General features: G+C 36.7%; 1 protein-coding gene across 5 annotated transcripts in view; it reads left to right on the forward strand.

Annotated features, from left to right (window-relative positions):
• NIPBL (NIPBL cohesin loading factor) overlaps positions 1–27,660 on the forward strand; it is a 162,790-nt gene that overhangs the window by 57,956 nt on the left and 77,174 nt on the right. For 3 of the 5 annotated variants that reach the window (XM_034442384.3, XM_034442383.3, XM_034442385.3), the window contains exons 2-7: positions 10,503–10,647; positions 11,831–11,996; positions 16,836–16,966; positions 18,414–18,513; positions 24,454–24,605; positions 27,208–27,365. In XM_034442384.3, coding sequence (XP_034298275.1) covers positions 10,584–10,647; positions 11,831–11,996; positions 16,836–16,966; positions 18,414–18,513; positions 24,454–24,605; positions 27,208–27,365 — 771 coding nt within the window. In that variant the 5' untranslated portion in view covers positions 10,503–10,583. The remainder of the gene's footprint in view (positions 1–10,502; positions 10,648–11,830; positions 11,997–16,835; positions 16,967–18,413; positions 18,514–24,453; positions 24,606–27,207; positions 27,366–27,660) is intronic. The other 2 variants (XM_060690708.2, XM_087888224.1) reach the window with 1 other exon arrangement.

A 27,660-nucleotide genomic window follows, 5' to 3' on the forward strand; every position in this document is an offset into this window, starting at 1 on the left:
GCCATCACTGGGCTATACAGTACTTATGATATTGCAAGGGAGATGTGTGAATGTGGACTATATGCATTTTTGATAGGTGATTTATGGGAAAGATAATGGAGGCCAAAGTATATTTTTTGTATTTAAGTTCTTTTTCCCTAACCCAGAGGCTTATGTGTGTTCCTGTAATTTTGTCTTGAAAAAGTTAAAATGAGTTTTAGTTTGAGTTTAAATTGTCTTCATTAGGCAACCTGCATCTTTAACAGCATATTCATACTTGAAACACTTGCTTTTAAAAATAAGTATTACTGTAAAGTTTTTGATAGCATTTTATAAAAATTAATTCCATAAGGTATAAATGTTTCTGGCCTGATTTCATTTAGTTATTTATCAAATTTAGATATTGCTCATCTAACTCATTTAATTTGTACCATATTGTAACATATTGGAATTTGTCAGTTTGCTGAATAATAAAATTAACTTGCATATTTTCAACAAATGTTCATTCACGTGTTACAGTGGCTCTTTGAACTTTTAAAACTAATCTGTGTGCAACATAATAGATTGTTTTGAAAGAGTTAAACTCCAGATAATTGAATGTATAAATGTTTTTCAAAGTAGAATATTAATCCTTTTGTGGTTCTTTAATGTGATATTTTGAAAAGTTGTCTATAAAAGATATGTCTTTGTTTTAGCATAGTCTACTTTAACTGATTTGATTTGACTATATTTTGCATTGATTTGCAAGCTTCCAGAAGGTTTATCATTTATAATGAATCCTTTAAAGTTATGCAAATAGTTTACTAAAATAATAACTACAGTAAAAAAAAAAATCACTGAAATCTTAGAAAATAAGCAAGAACATCTTGTGTGTAAAAGGAACTGAATCTGAATGTCAGTGTATACAACAGGCATACTAAAATATTGTTACAGAATTTGTCCTCAACTGTTGAAACAGTTTTTAAAATTCACTGTTAATAAAACAACATAATACCACTTCAAAACCATAAACCTATATCAGTATATTTTTACAAATCTCTCAGAGAAGGCAGTAACTGCTACTTACTTGCCAGATAGTGTAAGATGTCCAAGGGGAGTCTTTCTGCAATCATTTAGCTTTTGTTATGGTGTGTTAGTTGTGCTTTTAATGCTGTAAGTCCCTAGAAAGCATTTTAATGGTACAATCATGTGAATACTTATAACCTTATATAAACAGTGTTTTTAACTTTTTTGTGAGTTTTACTCTTATGTGTGTGCAACTTTAACATCTCTCCAAAATTCCTGGTTACTCCCTGATACATTTTGATTATTTCTCCTTTTAAAAAAAAGAAATATCATTTTGCAAATTCAACATATTATGTATAATTCTAAATACATATCTTCTTTATATATATTTGCTCAATGTACTTTATGCTGATTTTATCTTAGTGGTTTCCTCAACTTTCTTTATGTCTTGGATATAAACATTTCCATCAGATGTTTCACTGTTTCTCTCTCGTAGTCCTTCAAACTTCATTCTGTTTCTTAAAACTTAAACTGTTTGCAATAAAAATCATTCAATTTGTTTTTTAAACACACTTAATTTTTTTTCTTTAATTTGTGGACAGGCTTGTGTTCTATTCCACAAGGGGGCAGAGTTCTCTTATTATGAAAAGCTTAAAGAATACTTGCTTTACATTTTAATTACAAACATGTTTTGAAGTTGAGCTAGATTACAAATCAAAAGCAAAATGTTGTTGGAGGAATTGCGGATGAAAAGCTTACTTTCTTTACTGTGACATCATATGAAAAATACTAATTCACACATAATGTATAATGTATTACTAGGTTTATTTTCAGTTTTAATACTTGTACAACTACTTTTTAAAAGTAAAGTTAGTTAAGATACTCTAGTAGGCAAAAGAAATTTATTTTAGATTCTTTTTTGCTTGTTTCCTAGTATGATTTGATTGCTTATTTGTACCCTATGACTATCATTAAGTGCTGTACCTTATGATTCTTAACAAATGTATCTTTTCTTTTTATGTACATTGAGAGCATATGCACCAAAGACAAATTCCTTCTGTGTCCAATCACACTTGGCCAATCAATAATTAATTTTATTATTTTATATATAAAATATTTATATTATTTATATTATTCTACCATTGAGGATCTGTATACTGCATGAGTCAAAAAGAGGGCTGTGAAAATATCTACAGACCCCTCGCATCCTGGACATAAATTGTTTCAACTTCTACCCTCAAAACAACGTATAGAGCACTGCATATCAGAACAACTAGACATAAGGACAGTTTTTTTCCTGAATGCCATCACTGCTTAACAACTAATACCCACAATACTGTCAAATAATTTACTAAGACTGTATTACTGTTATTTCCACTTATTGCTATAACCATGTTTCTTGTATCTTTACCGAGAGGGTCTCCTCCGGGTGCCATCGGCCAAATTATGTCAGCTGGCAACACCCAGGGGGGGCCTTCTCTGTGGGAGCCCCTGTCCTTTGGAATGAATTGCCCCCAGAAATGCGTAAGATCTCCGACCTCTGTGTATTTCGTTGTGCCCTCAAAACCTTGTTGTTCCGCCAGGCCGGGCTATCAATGTAAAGATTTTGATTGGTTTTAAATGTGGGATTTTAAATTTGGGGGTTTTATAATTGAGCCAATTATTTAATAATTTTAATTATTTTTAAATTTTGTCTGTCTTTGTGCTTTTAATCAGGCTGTACACCACCCTGAGTTCTTTGGGAGAAGGGCGGTATAGAAATAAAATAATAATAATTATTATTATTATCTTTCAATTTATATTTTTGTTTCTTAGTACAATTTGATAGCTTATTAGTAACCTTGACTATCATTAAGTGTTGTATCTTTTTATTCTTGATGAATATATTTTATTCTCCTTATGTACACTAAGAGCATATATACCAAAGACGAATTCCTTGTGTGTCCAATCACACTTGGCCGATAAAGAATTCTAATTGCTAATTCTAATTCTAATAAGAAAATGCAAGTTTGTGTAACTTTCCCTTATTCCTCTGGCTACAGATAAATCTTCCTTAATGATGCTTCCTATTCCTATAATTTCTATAATTCAATAGAAACAGCCACATCTGCAGACCACCACATTTGAAGAAAAATAACATTGCTATCTATGGAATATGTAATCCAAGGAACTCAAAGATCTGCCATAAACCTTCAAACATTTTATACTAAAAGGGCGTCATATATTCCTGCAGCACTTAAAGTTTAGCCACAATTATAATTTGGTGCTCAGATTGTTATTGTTCAGTCACTAAGTCATGTCCAACTCTTTGCAACCCTATGGACTATAGCACGACAGGGCCCGTTGTCCTCCACTGTCTCCTGGACTTTGCCCAAATTCATGTTCATTGTGTCGGTGACACTGTCTAACCAACTCATCCTTTGCTGTCCCTTCAATCTTTCCCAACATCAGGGTCTTTTCCAATGAGTCCTTTCCTCATTAGATGGCCAAAGTATTTGAGTTTCAGCTTCAATATCTGCCCTTCCAAAGGACAGTCAGGGTTGATTTCCTTTAGGATTGACTGATTTGATTTCCTTGCAGTCCAAGAGACGCTGTAGTCTCTCCAAGAACCAAAATTCAAAAACATCAATTTTTTAGCACTTAGCCTTCCTTATGAACGGTCCAACTTTTACAGTCATACAGTACTACTGGGATGGTGCTCAGATAGGCCCAGATAATTCTTTTGCTGCTTTGGAAAGGGTACATACTAAGTTCATCAAGACTTTATTTCAAGACCCCAAGTTTTATTTCAAATGTGACTCTACATCATTAGGTTGGCAGTTGTCAGATTAATTCCAGTCCTCATTGTAAATTAAATTGCTGTAATTCCCTGAGATGTTTCTCTCTTGGACTAAGGTGATACTTAACTCAATTGAAGATACTAGAGCTGTGATGGCGAACCTATGACACGCGTGCTACAGGTGGCACGCAAAGCCATCTCTGCAGGCACGTGAGCCGATGCCCAGGTTAGTTCCACCGCGCATGTCCGCACGCCTCCCGCCAGCCAGCTGATTTTTGGGTCTCTGCCAGGAGGTGCGCTCATGCACGGGGGTGGGTGAGTGATGCGTGCATGTGTGAGAGGGTCCCAGGAGGCCTCAGGTTCCCTGCTAGCACCAAAACGGGGCGTGGGGAGTGCCCCCCCACCCCCATTTTGGTGCTAGCAGGCCTCCCTGAAGCCTCCTAGGACCAAAAATGGGGTGGGGGGCAAGGCCTGCTAGCACAAAAACCACCCCCCATTTTTGGTCCCAGGAGGCTTCAGGGAGGCCTGCTAGCACCAAAATGGGGGTCGTGCTTGCATGGGCGGGGGGCCTGGAGGGGTCATGTGCACATGCGCAGTGGGATAATGGGTCATGTGCGCATGGGTGGGGGTGGGGCCTGCGGGGAGCATTGCATTATGGGCTTCGGCACGCAAACGCACAATTTCAGTACCTGAGAAAAAAAAAGTTCACCATCAGTATACTAGGGTAAGGACATAAAGATAGCCCTTGACTTTTTGTTCAGTGACCATTTAAAACTATCATGTCACTGAAGAAAGGGACAATTGCATGTACAAAATTCAGATGTCTTATAATCTGCCTGCCCTTATGACAGATTCAGATGCAAATGATTTCATTTCATTAAAAGTAGCCAATTTTTATTATATAATACATAACATACACAGCAGTTTGACAGATCTGTTTACCTAATGGGTAAATTTTATATATGCAATGTATTTTATGGATTGGACATTAACTCAAATAAAGATTCTGCCTCCTCCTCCTCCTCCTCACCATCCTTTTAGATAATACTATGACTTCATTCTAACCCTGGGCAGTTAGTTTTCAATTTCTCTATGTTTGTGTATAAACAAACTCTCTCTCTGTGTGTGCGTGTGTGTGTTCTTTTGCTGGCATATTCCCAGAAGTATTAAATCCTTTATTAGATTTTTCATAGGCAAAGTTTAAAATCATCACATCTATATTACTATTGCAATCTTAGAGCATGTGAATTGGAACCAGCTGCAGATTACTGAGTAATTGGTGCATATATAATCTATGAATTCAAGATAGACTGGGGATTTATTTTTAGTACCATTACAGATCTTGCTATCCAGCCTCTTGAGAAATCTGTCCTGATTTTCTTCCAAATATTTCAATTTTAACAACTAATTAACATAATATACTGACTTGATTGACAATAAGTTCCATTAAGGAAAGTGGTACTCATAAGTAAATATATATAACAATGCATGATTGCCACTGTTAAAAAGTCACAAGCATTTGCTGATAATGCTGAAAATCACCCTGAGACCTACTAGTAGATCAATGAACTTTTTCATTGACCTCTCCTCATCTGAATAACTTGGAAACAATCCCTTTTGATATTTTAGATTGCAATATGAAACCACAATGTTTACTATGTTTACTTTCGAAATTTGTATCAGATTAATTTGTGAAAGTAATATTAGCAATAGAATGCTGTTTATCATGCTATCATGCTTCTTTTGAAAGTAGCACAGGATATAATGCTTTTAATTAAATAGAAGAAGCAATAAGAAAATAAAAAGAAACAAAACAATAACAAAATAATATAAGGATTTTTGATGTATGTATATCAGATTCTACACAATAATTTCGATAAAGGATGACCTCATTACATTTATACATAATCTGTCTGAATGCAAATTGTTCATCTGGTGGTGGTACTGTCCATCCCAATTTGTTCTACAGAGAAATAGGTTGTTGTGCTCTACTTTGTCAAATGCCTTACTGAAATCCAAATATATTATGTTCACAGCATTTTGCTGGTCCACTAATTTAGTCACTTTGTCAAAGAATGCAGTAATGTTTGTGCCATGATCTGTCTTAGAGAAATGCATGTTGTAGTAATAGCTTTGCTTCTTTTTAGGTATTTGAAGATCCATTGCTTGATTACCTTTTCCAGGATCTTCCTAGGTATTGATGTCAGGCTGAATGATCTATAGTTACCTGGATCCATTTTCTTCTTTTTTTGAAGATTGGAACCATATCAGTTCTCCCAATCCTTTGGTAGTTCCCCAGTGCTTTAGGATTTTTGAAAGATATGGTTCAATAGTTCTGAGATCATCTGCCAGCTCCTTCAGAACCCTGGGAATCAAACCATCTAGTCCTGGTGATTTGAAATCATCTAGAGTGGATAGGTGTTGTCTTACCATTTTCATCTTTAAATGTATTGGAAATCCTCTGAATAACTATAAACTTAACTTATAAACAAAGTATCTTTTGCATGCAGTTTAGCCACTGACTCTGGTCTTTTGTCTTTGACTGTAATAAACTTGATTTGATTTGACTTATGACAACAATTAAAACCAGAATTTCCATTCCTAAGCAAGACGATTGTTAAGTGAGTTGTGCCTAATTTTATGACCTTTTTTTACCACAGTTGTTAAACTGCAGTTATTCAGTGAATCATGGAGTCGTTAAGTGAATCCAGATTGTTGCATTGACTTTGCTGTCAAAAGCCGCTGGGAAAGTTGCAAATGGCAATCATGTGACCCCAGGATTCTGAAACCATCATAAATACATGCCGGTTGGCAACAGTCCAAATTCTGATTTTGTGATTATGGGAATGCTGCAGCAGTTGTAGGTGCAAGGACTGGTTGTAAGTCACCTTTCAGATCAGCCAATCAACCTGGCAATCAATAAGGTCATATCCGGTATATGAGAAACAACTACACCTCTATAGAAATGCAAAAAAACAAGGATGAAAACCTTATTGAATGCATTTGGGTTAATTTAAAAAGAAAAAGGAATGACATTGCCATGATTGTATACTGTTGACCACCCAACCAAACAGAGAATATAGATGAACTTTTTCCTAATCAGTTAGCTTAGGTGTGCAAGAAGGATGCTATAATAGTAATTGGTGATTTTAATTATGCTCAATTGGGAAGCTCTGCACCAATGGGAAAAAACAGATTATTCATGAATATAGAAGACAACTTTGTCACCCAAAAGTTAGAGGAGAGTACCAGAGGGTCAGCTATACCGAACTTAATCCTTACTAACAGAGGTGAAAGGGGTTGATGTTGCGGGCTCTTTGGGGGACAGTGGCCATATCATATTGGAATTCAACATAATACAAGCACAATTCAAACCAATGTTTTAGACGTTAAGAGAGCTAATTTCAACGCTTTGGAAAGAGCTTTGGAAGGATTTCATGGATGAAATATTAAAGAGGAAAACAGTTCAAGAAGTTTGAAAAACTCTGAAAAATCAGATTATAAAAACTAAGATTTAACATTACCACTGAGAAAGAAAAATAAGAGCTCCAGCTCTTATTTGAAGCCAGCATGGTTGCATAAAGAACTTTGATAAGCTGAAAGACAACAAGGACAATAAGAAATAGAAAGAGGGACACATAACTAAAGCAGAATACTATATTTTTACCATATTTGAATAAATAGCTCAAATCTACAGAGATGAAGTCAGGAAAGCGAAGATCTATAAAGAACTAAGACTTGCAACAAATGTAAAAAATAAAAATAAATGTCAGGGTTCCAAGTAACAAACCCAACGAAATCAAACTCCGAGGCTTGAAGTTCCTCAAAGCTAACTTTTATTAGGGATGTCATATTGGCACATCTGGGAAAACCCGAATCTAAAAGCTTCCAGGTTTTCCTCACCCACAAGAAAGTTCAAGACCTTGCCCACATCTCCCACATGTCCACACAGCTCCAATCAGTTCTTTCCCGAACAGAAGACATCCTCCAATTTCTTCTTTGCACAGCTGCCAGACACCATGGCCTTGAACTTCTCTTAGAGAAGTTTGTTATGGCTATCTCTACTTCACTCATGCAATCCCCCCTCCCAACTTCCCACGGTATGATTGTGGCAGGCCTGGATTCTCAAGGCACATAGGTAATATGGCTTCCAGGCATGACATTAAAAAATTTTCTTTCAACATGTAAAAAACAAGGAAAAAAGTCAAGGAAACAATTGGTCAACTAATGGGAGATGATGGCAAGGAGGTAAATGGCAACAGGAAGAAAATGGAACTGCTTAATTAATTCTTTGCATCTGTCTTTACACAAAGGAAAAAATAGTCTGACCTAACCAAAAGGAGTAGCATAAAAGACAGATTGGGAATACAAATCAAAATAGGGAAGAAAATCTTAGGATTTACCAAGAGTAATATTCATTTGTGAAGCTCTGTAATGAATGATGCTAGTGGTCATTATGAGAGTAGACCAAACAACAAGAGTATTATTCCTTTGTAACAGGATTGCAAAGCAGATTATTACTTTTCAGTCACATATTACAAAATACTTAAGTATATGTGTTCTTTTTTCTTTCTAGAATTCAATATATCCAAATTTAGCATTCCCCACTCTATACATACAATTAATGCAAATAAGGCAGGCCGCCTGCATATATACAATCTTCTGTTTTCCAGGATTATGCTTCCTCTATCCAGTTTTAATGTTAATCATGGTTATCATAATATTGGTAGCATGCCTTTTTGTGTGTGTGAGTTTAATGAAGTCGTACAGTTGCATCTAAAGGCAGATGGTTAATATAGTTGCTTATTCCACATAGATTTCCCTATCTCATCTCTTGTCATTTTACAATATCCTCTTATGCTTGTTTACTTAGGAATAATTTGTTCAGTTTAATGTATCTTACTTTTATATAATATGAGTGAGATGGGTGATTAAGAAATACGAAATATAAATAAATTATTTTATGCACAGCAGTAGTTGGACATAGCAGATTATTTGCAGGCTGTCTGTGCCTGAGATACCGTATTTTTCAGAGTATAAGACCCACCTTAGTTTTTGGGGAGGAAAATTAAAAAAAAAGCTGATTGGCAGGTAGATCAGCCTCCCAGGATATCCCCAGTCAGCTGTTCCCAGAGGTGAATTTTAGTAACAGGTTCCTTAGTTGTGAGCTCTGTGTTTTGCTTTTTTTTTTTTTTGCTTTTTTTTCTGCCTCTGAAACTTCTGAAACTCTGTTTCAGAAAAAACTTTCTTTTCTGCCTCTGAAAGCCTCCGAAACAGAGCTTCAGAAAAAAAGCCTCTGAAGCTCTGTTTGGGAGCTTCTTTTCTGAAGCTTCGTTTCTGATGCTTTTTTCTGCCTCTGAAACCTCCGTTTGAGAAGCTGGGCGGGGCTACATTTGGAGTATAAGATGCACCCAGAATTTCACCCTCTTTTTTGGGGGGAAAAGGTGCGTTTTATACTCCAAAAAATACTGTAATTTTTTGAGCTGTTTCTCATGTTTTGTATTTATTTAGTCAAACAAATACAAAATAAAATGTTTATTTTCTCAAAATTCTATCTTGCATCTCAGCCAAAAGCAAACAATAACATACAGTTAATCAGGAAGGACTTTTAGCAAGATTACAATTCTAAGACATAGAAAAGGCAATGGGATTAAAAGAAAATACTTGGTGGACCTGGTATTCCAATATAGCTGGCAGAAAATAATATCCTAATTAATATTTATGATAGAAAGGAAATCTTAGTTGTCTTAACAGAAAATAATGTATGTATGTGTTGCTGAAGTTGTGCTAAATCAAAGGCAGCAGAAATTCCTATTAATTAATTTTCTTTAAAAGTACTGCTATTTCCTATATTTATTGAAATTTCCATTATAAAGTTCTGAACAATTTGTATTCAAATAATAGAATTTGCATTATAAGCGAATGTAGGTAGGAAACATTAACTACATTTTTACTCTTCATTAAAATGAGTTGAAATGTGAAAACTAATGAGTTAGTATCAAGAATGTCCACTAGCACTTAATCTGACTGTGTATGTGTTTTATATGTCATGTTACATTTTGTATGTTTGTGTGTGTATGTGATTTTATTTATTGTATAAACTGAACCACAGAATTTAGATTTTTTAATATACGCACCCTGAGCTTTTGTATTTTATGCTGCTGTGTACTATTTTTTAGAAAACTGACTTAATGCTGACTTTCATAAAGTTTGATCAAACGTATGATGTATTTTCTACATTTCACCTGTTGAATTCTGAATATAATACAACAAATATTATAGACAAAAAGTATACTTTATCTGAAAGTATGTTCTGCGCCCTCTTGTGGACAAATATATACATAGACAAATTTTAGCTTATGAATGTGTATAGTTACGTTGTATAATGGGATGGGAAATTAGTAATTAGCAACTAATTTACCACAAATTAAGGTTCATGAGCATTTTTATAGATAAATGGTTATAGAAACAACACCTAAAATAACATGCTGCGCCAGATCTTTACTGAATTTTCTCTTACTGTTGTATCCAGAAGGGTTAGTGACGACATATGAACATCTACATGATTGCCTCAATTATTTTTCTTATATTGATCACATAGACAACTCACTTTATGCAAACTTTACTTTTCTTAGTCTTGTTTTAGATTGAATATTAAATAAAACTCTATGCTATTACATCTTTTTAGACTTTAAATTTTGTTTTGCTTTGCAAATAGAATCTTTCTTTCTCATTCCAGTGTGTGGGAGATGGGAAGTAATGTTAGCTGGCACCCGAACTAAAATCTGTGTGTAAGCACCACCATCCCAAGCACTTCAGGATGAATGGGGATATGCCTCATGTTCCCATCACTACTCTTGCAGGGATTGCTAGTCTTACTGATCGTAAGTATCTTTCTAAGTTTTTAAAATTAAAACTTAATACAAGTTATACTTAATATAATTATCTTAAGTTATTTATATCAAAATATCTTTGGAACATGATTCTCTATTGTGTGTGTATATGTGAAATAATAAGTGTGTGTGTGCCCCCCCCCAAAAAAATCTCTACTTTATTTTTCTTGGATGGAGGGATGAATAGTTTGTAATTTTAAAATCCCAATTTGACAACAGAGCAAAATATGCAATTTTGTTACAACATAATATTCTTACCCCCAGATCCATCTTGGTAGAGAAATACTATAACTTGAAGTTATTTAATTTTTCAGTTACAAAATGCAATTAAGGAGATCCCCTATCCAATAAAAACCTTAGAAATTATTCAGTGGAAATTGTGCACTGGATGGTAAGGAAGTCTCAGCCTAGTATTTTTTAAGCTCTGTGCAGGAGGGCATTGATTCAGGCATAACAGATAGCTGGGCAATTCTTGATGCATAACAGATGCATACTTTTCTGGCATTTGATTGTTATACACAAATATGCAAAAGAAGAGAATAGTAACATGTAATATGGAAGTAGAAAAGGCTAAATTGATGCTGTCTAGGCACATTGGAATTACAACTTCTGGAATTCCTAGCCGGAATATCAATTTGGAGAAGGCTGAGTATCAGAAGTATCGATACAGGTAATCCTTGATTTACAACCACAATTGAGCCCAAGATTTATGTTGCTGAGTGAGAAATTTGTTAAGTGAGTTTTGCCACATTTGTTAAGTGAATCACTGCAGTTGTTAAATTAGTCACACGGTTGTTAAGTGAATCTGCCTTCCCCATTGACTTTGTTTGTCAGAAGTTCGCAAAAGGGGATCACATGACTCTTGCACACTACAACAGTCATAAATAAGTCGGTTGTCAAGCATCCGACTTTTGCTCACGTGACTGTGGGAATGCTGCAACGGTTGTAAGTGTGAAAAACAGTCATAAGTCACTTTTTTCAGTGCCATTGTAACTGAACAATCACTAAATGAACTGTTGTAAGTTTAGGACTACCTGTAGTTACTAGTGTCAGAGGCATTATTACCAGAAGTGGTCTGAGTCACTATTTAATACTGCAGGAATGCTATATGGGAGAAAAAGTTTTCTGAAATGCTATTTTTTTTTTTGATGGAATAATGTTTTATTTTAAACAGTTTTGAATCAGCTGCCTCTTCCATCACCTTTGCCCGCCACAACTACAAAAAGCCTGCTCTTTAATGGACGAATTGCAGAGGAGGTGAACTGCCTTTTGGCTTGTAGGGATGAAAATCTGGTTTCACAACTTGTACACAGCCTCAACCAGGTGTCAACAGATCACATGTATGTATTTAAAGCAAAGTATTTTAAAATTGACTATTATATGTGTAGAATTATTAAAGACACTTTATTGATACTGCCTAGGTTGTAGAAACATAAAGTTCTAATCCACTCTCACCAAAAAGCTTATTTTTATGTTGGGCCAGTAAAATTTTGTTGTTGTTGCTCAGTGTAATGGAGTGTTGTTGTGGAGCAGTGTAGGGGGAGGGAGCATTTAACATGTGCCTTGAGGTCCTGAATGAAAAGCTATACCTTAGTGATTTAGTGAAAAGTGAGTAACAAAACACTAACAAATTGAGGAAAGTAAATAGATTGCAACACCAGTGTTGTAATAGTATAATTACTTCATGATTTTCAGCATCTTTTTGTTCTGCTTTTGGTTTATGAATAATGCCTTAAAAATACTGAAGCGCTGGATCTCAGAAAATAGATGGGTAGTTTTTAGAGCTCTGAAATAGACTACACATAAATGTATTAATTTATAAATATGAAATATGTAATGATTTCAAAATAGTTCAAAATCATATTAGAGACATAAAATTATTTAGATTCCTTCTTTATTATTTTTACAAATAACTCAAGGAAGCGAACATATCTAACACATCTTCTTCCTATTTTCCTCACAATAACAACCCTGTGAAGTGGGTTGGGCTGAGAGAGAGAGTGACTGGCCTAAAGTCACCCAACAGGCTTTCATGGCTAAGGTGGAACTTGATCTTGTAATCTCCTGCTTTCTAGCCTGGTGCCTTAACCATTAGACCAAACTGGCTCTCTAGATTGCTAGAATCACTAGTCTAAAATTATTCCAGACAGCAGTAACAACTCAGATTCGGTTAACAGCTGGGTAAATACACAAGTTTCATTCCACAGTTGTGACTTCTGTCAATTATGGGTTTCTTCAGAGAAATCCCTGGCAAATTTAGTACCACTAAGAAGACACTTGTGCTGTTCTTGAAACCCAGACAAATGCACAAAGTACAGAGCTACTAGTTATCCAGTTCCTAAAATATGATACATTTTATATAACAAATATCTTAAATTTTCCTTAGTAACAATTGTTAATTCTTGAACTCCTTAAGAAAAGTTGTAGTATGTTCCTGGTGAGTTGCTTCCCTCAGTAAGTTAGATGGGGGATTTTGCACCAGAATTAACTTTTAGACCAATTTCAAAGACAGAACTATAAAAGAATATTATAGTAATCCAATTCTGAAGTTAACCAATCCTTATATTCAGGAATTACCATATCCTTTGTAATTATGTCTATTGATAACAATAGCTTGAGGAGATTAAAAAAAAAATCTATAGGCTGATGTAGCTCCCGGTCCATTTTATATTGTCCTGGGATTGTATGTTGACATTTTGTGGCAAAATAGTAAGTTTCTGATGATACTGTTTTCTGTCACTTTATTCCACTCTTTAAGCAAAAGAATAAATGCAAAATTAACCAAATTATTTCCAATAACTTGCCCAGGGCTAAACTAAACTTTGCACACTAAAATTCAAAGGTCCTTATCATCTGCATGCTAAGCATGTGGTTCCTGAGTTTCTAGGCAACAACTATCTCAGGTACGTCTTTTGGACTCTTCAGAATCTGAGCGTAAATTTTTTCCCCCAAAAAACAAACTTTTATCTGTCCCCCTAAGCCAAAAATGTTGCCATTCCTGATCTGGGATCAATACAAATTGTACATCTATCCTTTGGAGGAAGAATAAAGCTTGTCCAGAAAGAACAGTATTCATAATACCTTGATAAAATCTTCTCTGCGTGTCTCTCTGCAGTCCTACCTTATGTTTTTTGGAGCCTCATCCAGGCCATTATAGCATTCAGATACCTGTCAAAGGGCTTTTCAGTTTTTTGATGATTCAGATGATATTAATATATAGAGATGAGTATCATCAACTATTATCATACCTTAATTCCAACAGTTTATAACTCCCCCAAGAGCTTTATATAGATATTAAACAGTAATAAAAAAGAATGGAACCCTGTAGAACCTCACTGCTTAATTGTCAATAGCCAGAGGTGTTTTTCCCCCTAAACATGGCCTATGTACTGTATTTTTCAGAATATAAGACACACCTTAGTTTTTTGGGAGGAAAATAGGAAAAAAAAATTCTGCCTCTGCCTACCAGGTATTCATCTGGCTAGCGTCCTTAGCCTCGTCAGCTTCAGCACATTAGTTCACTGGTTGTGATAGTGTTTTAGGCCTCCAAATGCCCCATTTTTGGCCTCTGTGCATCGTGTTTTTGGGCAGCTGTCGGCGGCAATGTGCTTTGGCAAGCCCCACAGCCTTGAACGGCTCTCAAACACAGCGTTTGGAGGCTGAAAACGTGAGGTGCGGAGCCCAAAAACGCAAGCCATTTTCTGTGGCAATCTCTGCAGCCAGGAAGAGGACACACGGAGGCCAAAGGGTTGGGACTGGTGGGTGGGCAGGATTACATTTGGAGTATAAGATGCACCCAAATTTTCAGCCTCTTTTGGGGGGGAAGTATGTTGTATACTCTGAAAAATATGGTAAGTACTATTCAAAGCATAATAATTTAATACAAAAATTCCCATTGGTTAAAAAAGATGACACCATCAGTGTATTAAAAACCACCGAAATATTGACAGTCAATCTTCCTTAGCTAAAAAAAATCACAATCTTTGTAAATATTGCTATTTATAACTAGATTAGTTGAAAAAAATCATAAGTAGAATCTTAAATAGGTCACTGAAAGTTCGTTGCTCTTTTAAAAATTGTGAAATTACATTTTTAAACAAATTAGTCAATGTTTATTTTATAAAAGTTGTGTGTTATTCCCGGCATGGGATAAATATTACAAGGCTGCCAGCTTATTATGGATTAAAGATTGGATAACCTTAGATAATCAAAGATTGCTAAATTTAGAAGGGCATGATTTAATGAAGGGATGGCACGCCTTTATATGGAGCTCAGGAAATAAAACATATAAACATTTTAATAACCATACTATTAGGAAATCTTTAATTAACACATGGCTACAAATTAAACACAAACACTATATGAACATTCCCGGCTGGCTATCGACCATAGAAGCAATAACTCACCCCAACATATTATCAAAACAAAAGATTTTAAGATATAGAGAAATAGTAGATGTTCAGGGGAAATTGAAAACTAGAGAAGAGCTCAAAGAACAAGGAATAGTAATAGACTGGTGGCCCTACTCGCAAATAAAGGTAAGATACAGAAAAGACCAAGAGGAGGAAGGAATAGATTTAAAACAAAATCGATTGGATAAATTATTAGAATCTAAAGAAGGGAAATTAATTTCAAAAATTTATAAATATTTACTCGAATACGATTTGGCAGAAGAGTTGGTCAAAGGGCAGATGATAGCCTGGGCGAGGAACAATATACAATTGGAAGATTGGGAAAGAGTATGAGAAGATAATTATAGCATGACAAAATCGGTAGCCTACAAAGAAAATCACTATAAAATGTGGTACCGATGGTATCTGCCACCCGCAAGGTTAGCAAAAATGTATCCAAATGTGAATCCGGCTTGTTGGAAATGTAAAAAAGCGCAGGGAACTTTTTACCATGCTTGGTGGCTTTGCCCAGAAATTAAAAAATACTGGAACAAAATAAAAACATGGATATTAGAAATAACAAATTACGAAATTGAATTAACACCCGAAGTCTTTTTACTCGGCATGATTAATAAGAATATTAGAAAGGACATAAAATACTTAATACTCCACATTATAACGGCGGCTAGATTAGCGTTGGCACAACTCTGGAAAATAGATCGTTTGCCAACTGATCAGGAAGTAATACAGAAAATCTATGTATGCGCAGAGATGGATAAATTAACCCTAGAATTACAGCATAAGGAAGACTCAAAATACTTTAAAATATGGAATAGCTGGTACCAGTGGATAAGTCAGAGAGAGGGAATGGTTAGAGATGAAAGTTAAGAGAAATCAATGTAAATAAACAACTGCACTGTCAGAGAGATATAGAAGGAAATAAGTCACTGTGCGTATGTATATATGTATATATAACATTAGAAAGTAGTTAATAGATGAAATTGAGTACTATATATGTACTGTATATGCATATGTAATTTGTGTGTTTGATTAAGAGAAACTTGTCAGTTTTTCTTATAATTGTTTTAAATGTCTTTTTTTTAAATACGAATAAAGTTTGTTTATAAAAAAAAGTTGTGTGTTATTACATGCTATTTTTAACACATTTTTAGAACAATGCAAAATTAAGAGGAACAATGTTATTTCTTGATCAAGTGTTTTAATTAAGAGGAGAATTAATAATGGTGAGACTGTTGCTTCACGTTTGAGAACCTATTGTATTAAGATGAAAACAATTGCTATATTGCAAAGAATTTAAATATAGGCAGTTCTCAATTTATGATCATTCAAAGTTACTGTACAAGTGACTTAAAATAAACTACTTATGAAGTGTCATCAAAGTTATAATTTACTTTGTTGCTAGGCCATCAGCTCGTATTTATGACAATTGCACTGTTTTGTGGTCACGTGTTCACAATTTGCTATTTTTTTTGTTAGTTTCCAGCAAAAATCACTAATTTTGGAGAATGGATTTGTTTAACCACCACACGGTTTGCTTAACGACTGTGGGGATTTATTTTACCACTGTGGTAAAAATGGCCATAAAACCAAATCTGGCTTCATAATGCCCCAACTTATGACTGCAACAATTTGTTACCAAAATTCCAGGCTCCTGTATATTTATTTCATGCTACAGACCATGAAGGAGAAGAAACCATTTTCATCTCAGAAAAATGGACAATACTCATGGATTCCTGTAACTCCTTTGTTTTCTGTATCTTACATCAGAGAATTGAAAGACAACCTTGGCAGTGATGATCCAGAGGGAGATATACCAGTCTTGCTGCAGGCTGTCCTGGCAAGGAATCCTAATGTTTTCAGGGAAAAAAGCATGCAGAACAGATACGGGGTACAAAGTGGTGAGAATTTTTATTCATTTCACTATATTTTCTAAAGAAAATAACAATAAACTTTGTTACCTTTCTAGTGTGACAGCACAAATGGATTTCAAATGTGTCAAATGTCAAATGTGTTGGCTTATTTTGTTTTCAATACATGAGATATGTATTCTAGCCATTTAAGCCTAGGACTTTGGGGGGAAAAACTCATTCAGACTAATAACAGAATAATAATCCCTTTCAAGTAAATGCAGTACTCCTAGAAAAAGTAACGTTGGTATGGTCTTACACAGAGGTCTTCAAACTTGGCAGCTTTAAGACTTGTGGACCAACTCCCAGAATTCTCCAGCTGGGAATTGAAGTCCACAAGTCTTAAAGCTGCCAAGTTTGAAGACCTCTGGTCTTACATGTTGAAATCTACATTTAAACAAACGCCTTCAACAATTGCAGAGCTTCTAATGTACTGCCTTCACTGGAAGAGTTCTTAAAAATTCAGGGAGATATTCAGAGATGTATCTGCCTTGAAAGTAACCCATATTGAACATTAGGAATTGTCCACACCAAATATTTTGTGGTATTTTATATTATATCATAGAATGCTTTTTGATAATTTTTAGGTCAATATGTTTATAAAATTACCAAATTTCAATTCCATGGGAGTGACGGTCCCAGATTTTGGGTAAGGTATTTCAAATAGATAAGTTAGCCCATTTGAGGTACCTTGGTTCAAAATGTTTTGCTCTGTGCCGTTTCACCCAGTTAAAGGTTACACACATGAGAGTTTTAATAGTATAAGGATAGACTGTATTGGACATCATAATTAACTAAGATTTATTGTGAAAACTAAATGGAAAACATAAAGATGGAAAGATTGAGTACTACTCACAATGAGAAATGGAAAATACAATATCTGTACATATTGCTGACTGGAATTCTGTTATAGACTTTTTTGCAAGAAACAGAGTTTCTTATGAGTTATGGTTTTGATGATTAGACCAAATAGATTATACAAAAAATAGAGTTATTTTATAACCATAGAGCAAGACATAAATTTATAATTGTTCTTATAACTGCTTTAAAGAAAATCAAAAGCTACTTCTTTGTAGCAGCCTTCTTTTTTTTTTAACTCTTTTCTTTTTTCTTTTTTCACCCTATATTAATTTCTATTAGTTTTTATTTTCTTTCTTAAAGTTGAGTGTATGTGTATGTACAAAAACACACAAAGAGATACATATGTATAAAATAAACTTAAATGGACAACTTATCCCAGTTAACTCACTGGTGTCTCTGTAAGTCCCTCCTATTTGCAATAAAGGATTTTAAGAAGCCTCTTCCAAAATTCTCTTTCAAAGTTCTGATGTCATTGTATGTACTGCCCATACTTTTTTGCATAATTATTGTGTTTAAATTGGGTTATAAAGCTAACAAATAGGGAGATAATTCAGAACAATCTTACTCTTTTTTTTAGGAATGATGATGCCACAGTACAAACTTTCTCAGAATTCCATGCATGGTAGTCCTGCATCTTCCAATTATCAGCAAACCACTATCTCTCATAGTCCTTCAAGGTATATATCATCTTTTCAGATTTTGAAGTGTGATTCTTTTGGTCTGTAACAAAAATATTTAATTTGTTTTGTTTTGTTTTTATTTATACTTCACTGAAACCATGATACAATAATTGGGATGGACCTTTAATACTTTTAGCAATGCATTTCTAGCATTTTAAAACTTTATATGATAGTGAAAAAATGTAAATCATCGTTGTTTAGAGATAGAAAACCTTCTTATACACACACTAATACGCATATGTGGATTTACACAATATTATCAATAAAGGATTATCAGATTTCTTTGTGATTGTCCATACATAATCTGTATAAGTAACCTGTTTGTAAATCATATGTGATACCAGGCCTTGAAACCCCTGAATAATTGGAATCATACATTTTATCTTTCGAATGTTGAAAGACTAATTTCTTAGTAATAATGATGGCACAGAGAATCTTTTTCTGTTGTTCAGCTGTTAGTTTCTCTGTGATAGGCATGAAATTAAAAATGAATGTCAAAATTATTAGTATGAAAGTTAAATGAATAATATAATTCTTCTCAGAATATGATATCTGTAGGATATTTCAAAAAATAGGGTTTTTGTTTTTTGTTTTTTTATTTATATGCCGCCCTTCTCTGGAAACTCAGGGCGGCTTACAAGGCATTAAGCAATTGGTGATCCAATGAAGTATACCGTCATTGGATCACCAAGAACAAAATGATTTATATACTTTTTTTCCTTTACAAAATTCAATAAGGTCCTAAGGCTGATCTTTTAAAAAATAAAGTAGACTCTGTTAGTTACTGACATTTATAGACCCACATTAAGATAGTTCCCCACTATTCAGACATTGGGGTCTTATTACTTACTCCCATTCAGTCTGTAAAATTTACATATCAGATTGATTTATCAATGACAAGTATTTGTAACATGTTATTAGAGTTATATAAATGGATTTACTAGTAAAAGGCAAAAGATTTATGCAATTTGAAGAGAATAGGGTTGAAATTTTTAGAAAAAGGAGTAGTTAATGTAGTTTATGATCAAGCAGAAATGTAGTTTTCTAGACAGAAAATTTCTGTCTACCTTAAAAATTTAGCTACTACTGTTTTCTCTACACTCCAGAAGTGTTCATAATAAATATTAGTGATTACTATTTAAGTAAGTAAATTTGGATTCATACAGACACTGGATTCCCTGTTTTACATTCTGTTCTGAAGTGTGCAGGTAATTATGGTGCAACGTGATCTTATAAACTGCCAAACTAAAATGCTATATATATTTATCACTAAATTGCTTTGTTGTTTAGTTCTCTATTCATATTATTTGACTGATTTACTAAGGATGAGAATATTGATAAATGGTGGCTTGGATCCAGGGAACCAAGCACAATTCTTTAGATTCAAAGAATCAAGAAGAGTTACAGAACTACAAGGATATGACTCCTTATGATACAGTTTCATGTGTGATGTTAAATTATAACAATACAATTGAAATATGATGTTTAAAGATAGAAGATGTCATAATATGTAAGGTTAAATACAATATAGTCTTGAAAAAAGATTTTTATATAATAAGAACTCTGAATTGGTATCACCTTGTTTGGAGACAACAAAATTAATCCTAAATAATGAATTCAGTATTTGATATTTTAATAGAATAAACTTTTTGTCTGCTTTTGCTGATCAGCATTCTATGATCTGAAAAGGTTTTTGCTATTCCAAATTCAAATTAATATTCCCAGTTATATCATCCTATGCCACGGGGTCAAGCAGGGAAAGCGTGCTCTGTGTTTCGTTGAGATATTTCAACTGGTGGGATCTAGAAGAAGGACCTTCTCTGCTATTGCCCTTGCTTTGAAATATTTTATCCTCAGAGATGAGGCGAGCCTTCACCCTTCTGGTTTTCTGGAAGAGTGTAAAGACCTGACTCTTCTCATCAGCATGGAAGTCTAAGTATGATATAACCCAGGAAATGATTGGTGACTTGCTTTTTGAAGTTTTAACTTTGAATTCCACTTTTATCTTGTAAGTTTTAATTTTGTTCTTAACACTGTCTTTAATATTCTCCATTGTGGGTGGAGACAGCAGCCAGGATGGGTTGTGCTCGTCTATTCAGGTTACCAGACTGAGCCTGTCAAAGTTGTCAAGTCCCGCCCTTGTTACTGAGCAGACCCAGCTTTTGGCTCAGTCTGTCAGCCTGGACAGGCATGTGGGACTGTTCCTCTTGCTGTTTTTTGCTCTTGTTCTTGGCATTTTCCTCTTCTGATTATTGATTAGTGTTGGAATTATTGGTTTTGATTAGGACTGCGACTTGGACTTCGTTTTTTTCCACACACACTAAGTTCTTCTACCCCAGTAACTGGCTTAGCTAGTTGTGTGTGTGTGTGTGTGTGTGTGTGTGTGTGTGTGTGTGTGTAAATTCCTTTTTCTCAACCGGGATCCACATTCACTCTTTGTCAATCGATTGTGGGAATTTGGGAGATTTCCTGGCACTTCGCGTTCCTGTTGGGATCGTTGCTGGCCATCCTTGGCTGGTACAGCCAATTTGACGTCTGTGGAGCTTTCGCGCTCCCCTTGTCAACCTCCCGGCCGCCATTTTGAATTTCAAACGGCCGTTAATCATCTCTGCCGCTTGCCTCTCAGTTTGGCTGCTTGTTCGTTTTCTTGTTCAGAATTGGCTAGTGGAGCCTCGCGCTCCCGCTTGAAGCCTGTGGAGCGCAGGCACTTCAGTTTTCAGTGGATTGCTGGCCGTTGCATCGTTCGGAGGCTGGTGAGAGTTTTGGCATAAAAAACAGCGTTCGGAGGATCATCGGCTTGGCGCTTCCCCTGTCAGTGTGTGCGTGCCTCCTGGCTGTTTATTGCCGTGTAGGAGCAGCGCAGCACTCGGCAGGGCTTTGCGCCCCTCCCCCCTCCTTTTTAACTGCATCTCCTCTCCTGTGGAGCCCTTTGCCTGGTGGAGCTTCGCGCTCCCCTTTCTTTAGCGGCACAAACCACTTTCTGACGTGGAGGACTTTGCGGGTTGAGCTTCGCGCTCCCCTTTGAAGGCACAACCATCTCTCCTTGGTGGCAGGCTTGCTGGTGGAGCTTCGCGCTCCCCCTTTTGAAGCACGGCTGATCTGTCTGTGTGGGGATTCTCTCTAGTGGAGCTTTGCGCTCCCCTTTGACAACACAGCCGCCCCTTCTGAAGGAAGTGGGGTTGGATTTGGGGGTGGACACTACTCTCTTATGGCTCTGTCATCTACAGGAGACTTTGGCGATGGAAGATGTCCGTATACGGCAGGAATTAAATAAGATTATCGCCGCCACGCAGTTCTCAGCGGATGCTACTCTCAATGCCGCTCGCTTTGTGGCTAAGTCCCTTGCTTCTTCCATTACTGCATGTCTCTTAGTCTGGCTCCACCACTGGCAGGCTGACACCAGGCAAAAGTGGGGTCTGGCTTCGGTTCCCTTCACCGGTTCCAAGCTGTTTGGGGATTCCCTTGAGCCTTTCCTCATGGAAACTAAAGACAAAAAGAAAATCCTTCCGGTTGTCTTCCGTAGGGGGGAATCGAGATTCCATCCTTACCCGTCCTGTCCCCAATCTCGCTCGTATGAAGGAGCTAACTTTACCTCTCCTTCTGCCAGACCACATGGGAATTTTCAATCTAGACAGCGGGGCGCCCAGGACAGGACGTTCAGAGGTAAGACATTTGTTTCCAAACGGCCCTTTTGAGGGGGAGGAGGTCATTTCTCCAGGCGCCGTCATTAACTGCATCCCGGATCCTCCCATAGGGGGCAGATTGGCTCTCTTTACCCCTGTTTGGGAAGGTTCCACTTCGCATAAATGGGTCCTGGCCATCTTGCTATCTGGGTTGGCCATTGAATTTCTCTCCCGTCCTTCGACGGTCTTTGTGAGCTGTCCGCTTTCTAAGAACATCGAGAAACGGTCCCTTATGGACTCGGCAGTTCAGCATCTCCTTTCAATCAGGGCTATTCAACCTGTGCCCGAGATTGAACAGGGAACGGGATTTTATTCCTGTGTTTTCCTTGTTCCTAAGTCATCGGGGGGGGGGGTGGAGACCTATTCTGGACCTCAAACGTCTGAACTCGTATGTTGTACACTGCAAGTTCAAGATGCAGTCCTTGAGATCTATTCTCGACAGTGTTAGGAGGGGCGATCTCCTCTCTTCTATAGACCTTACCGAGGCCTATCTCCATATCCCCATCCTTCTCTCCCACAGGAGGTTCCTTCGGTTCTGCTACGAGGGGCGCCATAACCAGTATCGGGCCTTGCCCTTTGGCCTTTCGTCTGCCCCTTGTACATTTACCAAGGTGTTAGCTGCTTTAGCAGCATCCCTTAGGGCCAAGTCCGTTCGTCTACAGTGCTACTTAGACAATATCTTAATTCTATCTCCTTCCCCTCAACAGGCCCTCAACCTCCTTCCCCTCTGATCTGCAGCTTACTCTTCAGACCCTGGCTGCCCATGGCTTCTGCAAGTTCTCCATTAACTTGCAGAAGAGCCACCTTGTCCCTACCACTCGTTTGCTCCACCTGAGGGCCCTGATAGATTCGGTGGCAGAGAGGGTCTTCCTTTCGCGTGAGCGACAGGATAGCTTGAGGTCCCTGGTTTCTAAGGTTGAATGGGCTAGGTCGGTGTCCCCCCAGGTACTGTCACAGCTCCTGGGCAAAATGATCTCTGCCATCGCGATAGTTCCCTGGGCCCAGTTGCACTTGAGGGAACTTCAATGGTTTCTTTGCCGTTGCAGAAGGCGGGCAGAGGCTCTTCTACCACGAACGTTCCCGTTCCCAGAAAGGTGATCAGGTCCCTGGGGTGGTGGCGGTCACCTGCAATATCCCGAGGTTGTCACTTCTTCGACCTGCGGAGAGTGGTGGTGACAACGGACGCCAACCTTCTGGGTTGGGGTGCTCATTGTCGGAGTCAAGTGGCACAGGGCACCTGGAACAGCACCGATGCCCTTCGCCCCATCAACTGGCTGGAACTGCGGGCGGTCTACCTGGCTCTTCGTGTCTTTTGCCATCTCATCTCCAACTCTCACGTCCTGGTCTTAACGGACAATATTATGGCGAAGGCCCATAACAATTGCCTAAGGGGCACACGGTCCCGATCCTTGATGTCGGAGGCCTTGAGATTGGGTGTCTGGTTGGAGACTTGCCTCGTTGCGGGCAGAACACATTTCTGGCGTCGCCAATGTTCAAGCGGACTGGCTAAGCCGTCAACGACTGGATCACATGGAGTGGCGCCTTCACCCGCACATCTTCCGCCAAATTGCTACACATTTCGGGACGCCAGTGATCAACCTCTTTCTCCATTCATCCAGCACTATAAACTGGACAAGTTTGCTTCGGCAGATGCTGCCTTTGGTCGTCGGGTGCTGCAGCGGGTTCTCTCGGGGGACAGTTCTTCGGACCAGCCTGGTCCCCCCCAACTGTAGGGACAATGATCTTTGGTATGTCCCATCCTGGCTGCTGTCTCCACCCACAATGGAGAAGGGGCATTGGTCCTACCTGAGACACACCTTCTCGTTGGGTGGAGACAGCAGCCAGACCTTCCCTGTGCCAGTCTGGTCTCTAGGTCTTTGCTTTTCTTCCTCTCTTATTTGCTCTCCCACACGCCGAGCCTGTCTTCTGGTCTTCGCCAAAAGCTGGGTCTGCCCAGTAACAAGGGTGGGACTTGGCAACTTTGACAGGCTCAGTCTGGCAACTGAACAGACGAGCATAACCCATCGTGGCTGCTGTCTCCACCCAACAAGAAGGTGCGTCTCAGGGAGGACCAACGCCCGTTTTATTCATGTGTTTATATTATTATGTTATAAACTGCCCAGAGTCACTTAGGTGAGTTGGGCAGTGTGGAAATTTAATAAATAAAAAAAAAGTAATACAGTAATTAAATAATTAGGGACACATTGTATTTATATTGGTGCTCTTACAGTATTTCTTTGGATTTTATTTGCAGTCGATTTGTGCCACCACAATCAAGTTCTGGTAATAGATTCATGGCACCACAAAACAGTCCAGTGCCTAGTCCATATGCTCCTCAGAGCCCTGCAGGATATTTGCCATATTCACATCCTCCAAGTTACACGCCTCACCCACAGATGCAACAAGGTATTTTTCTTCTTTTCAGAGCATGCTAAATTGTTCCATATGCACTTGGTTAAAGGAATAATGTCTTGATTAAGATAATAGTTTTTAATGGCACCAATCGTTAAAGAGTTGGAGTTTGTGTGAGAGAAGTAACGGATTATGTGCTATGCTCACTTTGGCACCTACCTTATTCAGTGCTATCATGCAGTCCATGGCAGATTATTAAAATGGGAATCCTGACTCAAAAATAATACAATTTTCACTGGTCCATCTTAGGCAATGAAGATTTCCAACCTGGTAGTTGTTTCCAGTCCTTCTTTCCTAGATGCTTTCTTCAAATACAGTGTACTATTTCCATTACAGGGTTGGAAAGGATATATTCAGATCATGGCTGACATTATTGTTGGTCGCACAGTCAGCCAGATGTTTAGACTAGATTTGGCATTTTTATCCACCTATGAATTCCTTCCCAAAGACCTAGGATAAACATGTTATTTGATGCTGTTAAAAGAATTGCAGAATGTAAGCTGTTTCAGGTTTTAATTATATCATAGTCGGTTGCACTGTCAGCTAGAAATTTAGACTCGATGATCATCATCATCATGATCATGATGATGATGATGATGATGATGATGATGATGATGATGATGATTGCTTTTAGGAATGGCCTGTTGTTGTCTTCCTAGGTCTGAGAGAGTGACTAGCTGAAGCTGACCTTGTGCTTAAGGTAGAACTTGGGGACTCCCAGTGTCTTGCCCAGTCCCTTAGCAAATACATCAGTGCTTCCCAAATTTTATCCTTCATCACCCAAAATTGCTTATCAGAAAGTCTTATCACTTTTAGGACAGGTTCATAACTTCACAGTTTCCTTCAGCACCTTCATAACTTCGAATAGTCACTGAATGAATAGTTGTAACTCAAAGATTATCTGTATTATAAAAACAGTTTCATTGATTTTTATGTCATTTCAACAAATCATCATTGGTAATTTCATTCATTTTCATCTTAGAGATTTTCAAATATATTTTAATGCACACTGCAAACTTTAAGTCATTTTTAACATCTGTGTTGTGATGGGTAATGGTTTTGTGTATTGTTACCCAAAGTAAAACCACTTTTACTTAATTCTGGGTAATTTACCCAAATTTCATAAGCATTGCTCTCCCTCCCTCCCTCTCACTTGTAAACAAGTGTCAGCAATATTCTTAATTCTTTTTTACTATAGATATAGGCAACAGTATTTGTATGCAGAATTAAAAAAAAATTTTTTTTAAATGCTAAAAGCTGTAATTATTAAAATATTTTAAGTGATATAATCAGTTCTTTTAATACTTCCATTAAAGATGATATTCCTAAATCCTATCACCCAGAGAAACTTTGAACTTTATCAGTCAAAATGTTTTTTAGGATAAAAAAATCTGCTCTCCTATTTCAGAATCTCAATGTTTTAGACTGATTTAGACAAATCGTTGATATTTACATATGATGTCTAATAGATAGCAACCATATGCATTAAACTATTTGTTTTGTTTGTGCTATTTTCTCTAATAATCATTTGGCTGTTATTGCGTTCATCATGCATTATAGCTAACTTATATATAGATAACTTTGATAATTTTAGTTCAGTGGAACCCTTCTATCCATTAGATTCTCTTGCCACTAATCCATCCTAACATAAAGTAAATCATTAATTTATTTATTTCATGATTGCCTCCTCTAAGCTCAGAACTGAATATGGGCTGCTTAGCATGAAATTTCCTGTTGCTCATATCTTTTAGAGTTATCTAAACATCTTGGATTATGTGTCTGAGTTATAACATTACACTCAGATTTCTTTTTGTTGTTCTCCAAATCATTGCCACATATTTTCATCCACTGAATTAATTTTTTCTGCATTCTTAACCAGTTCAAGTGTGAATTCATTCTTACTTTGCCATGGGAAAAAATTGTGGTTAGAAATGCCTTATACAGAAATCTTATTTTTATCACTTTTTGTTTCCTTAGTGGCATGAATGTGAAGGAGATTAGCAGTTCCATCACATTATACCAACAAAAACATTGGTAGTGGCCAGTGTTTTGTTAAATAATCTATCCTTGCACATCAGAGTAATTATCGTGTCTGGCACGTCTTTGTAACCTATTTCATGTTCACATGTTGGCCTCATGTTTTACTATTAGACATTCTAAAGCGTTTTACACAAATATTGAAGTTATGAGGAGAACATTATTCTTTTTAATTTTGAAAAGAATAAAAAATGTATGATACTAATTTTTAGTATTTTCTATAAAGAAGGCAATGGATTTTCTTCAGTAGGTATTTTGTAAACTGTGGATGGGTTTTTAAAGGTCTTCACACCTTTAAATACAATGCATGTAGGCTAAAATTGTGCCATTTATACTCTCTTTGGAATATACAGATTATGAAACCCATGCTACTAATGTTTTTCCCTGTTCATAATAAGCTGTCATGCAAGGAGTTGAATTGTTCAGAATGGAAATCAGGCAGGCCTGTAAGGTAGAATGGAAACCATAAAAAAAACTGAGGTCTAATGCAAGATATGTAATGTGCTTGCACAGCTGTTAGAAAATGCTTATATATGTGTTTGTATAATCTTACTTTCAGCTTCAGTATCCAGTCCTATTGTTTCAGGTGGGATGAGGAATATACACGAAAATAAGATTACAAGTCAGTTGGGCAGTTCAACCAATCACCATCCTGATAACACCAGACATGGCTCTAGTGAAGACTACCTACACATGGTGCACAGAATAAGCAGTGAAGTAAGAGATATTTATGTTAGCCTTTAGTTTTTCTACCTCTTAATAACGTTAATCACTAGGTAAGTGTTATAAACAAGAAATAATTGTTTTCAGAATTAATTATGTCTTTGTTTAGGTACTTGTATTATTAATTTAAGCTCAGTTTTATCTTTATGTTTTATAATTTTGTTCTGTGTCCCATTTTATAAATTAGTTGACTAAAAGTGATAATAATGCCACTGCTGCTATTTGTCCTATTAAGCATTATATTCAAGCAGAAAATAATGAATCTTAGTCTGATGTTTCTGTGTTCCTA

This window comes from Pantherophis guttatus, chromosome 2, assembly GCF_059756535.1.
Source record: "Pantherophis guttatus breed Tessera chromosome 2, ASM5975653v1, whole genome shotgun sequence".
Classification (NCBI taxonomy): domain Eukaryota; kingdom Metazoa; phylum Chordata; class Lepidosauria; order Squamata; family Colubridae; genus Pantherophis; species Pantherophis guttatus.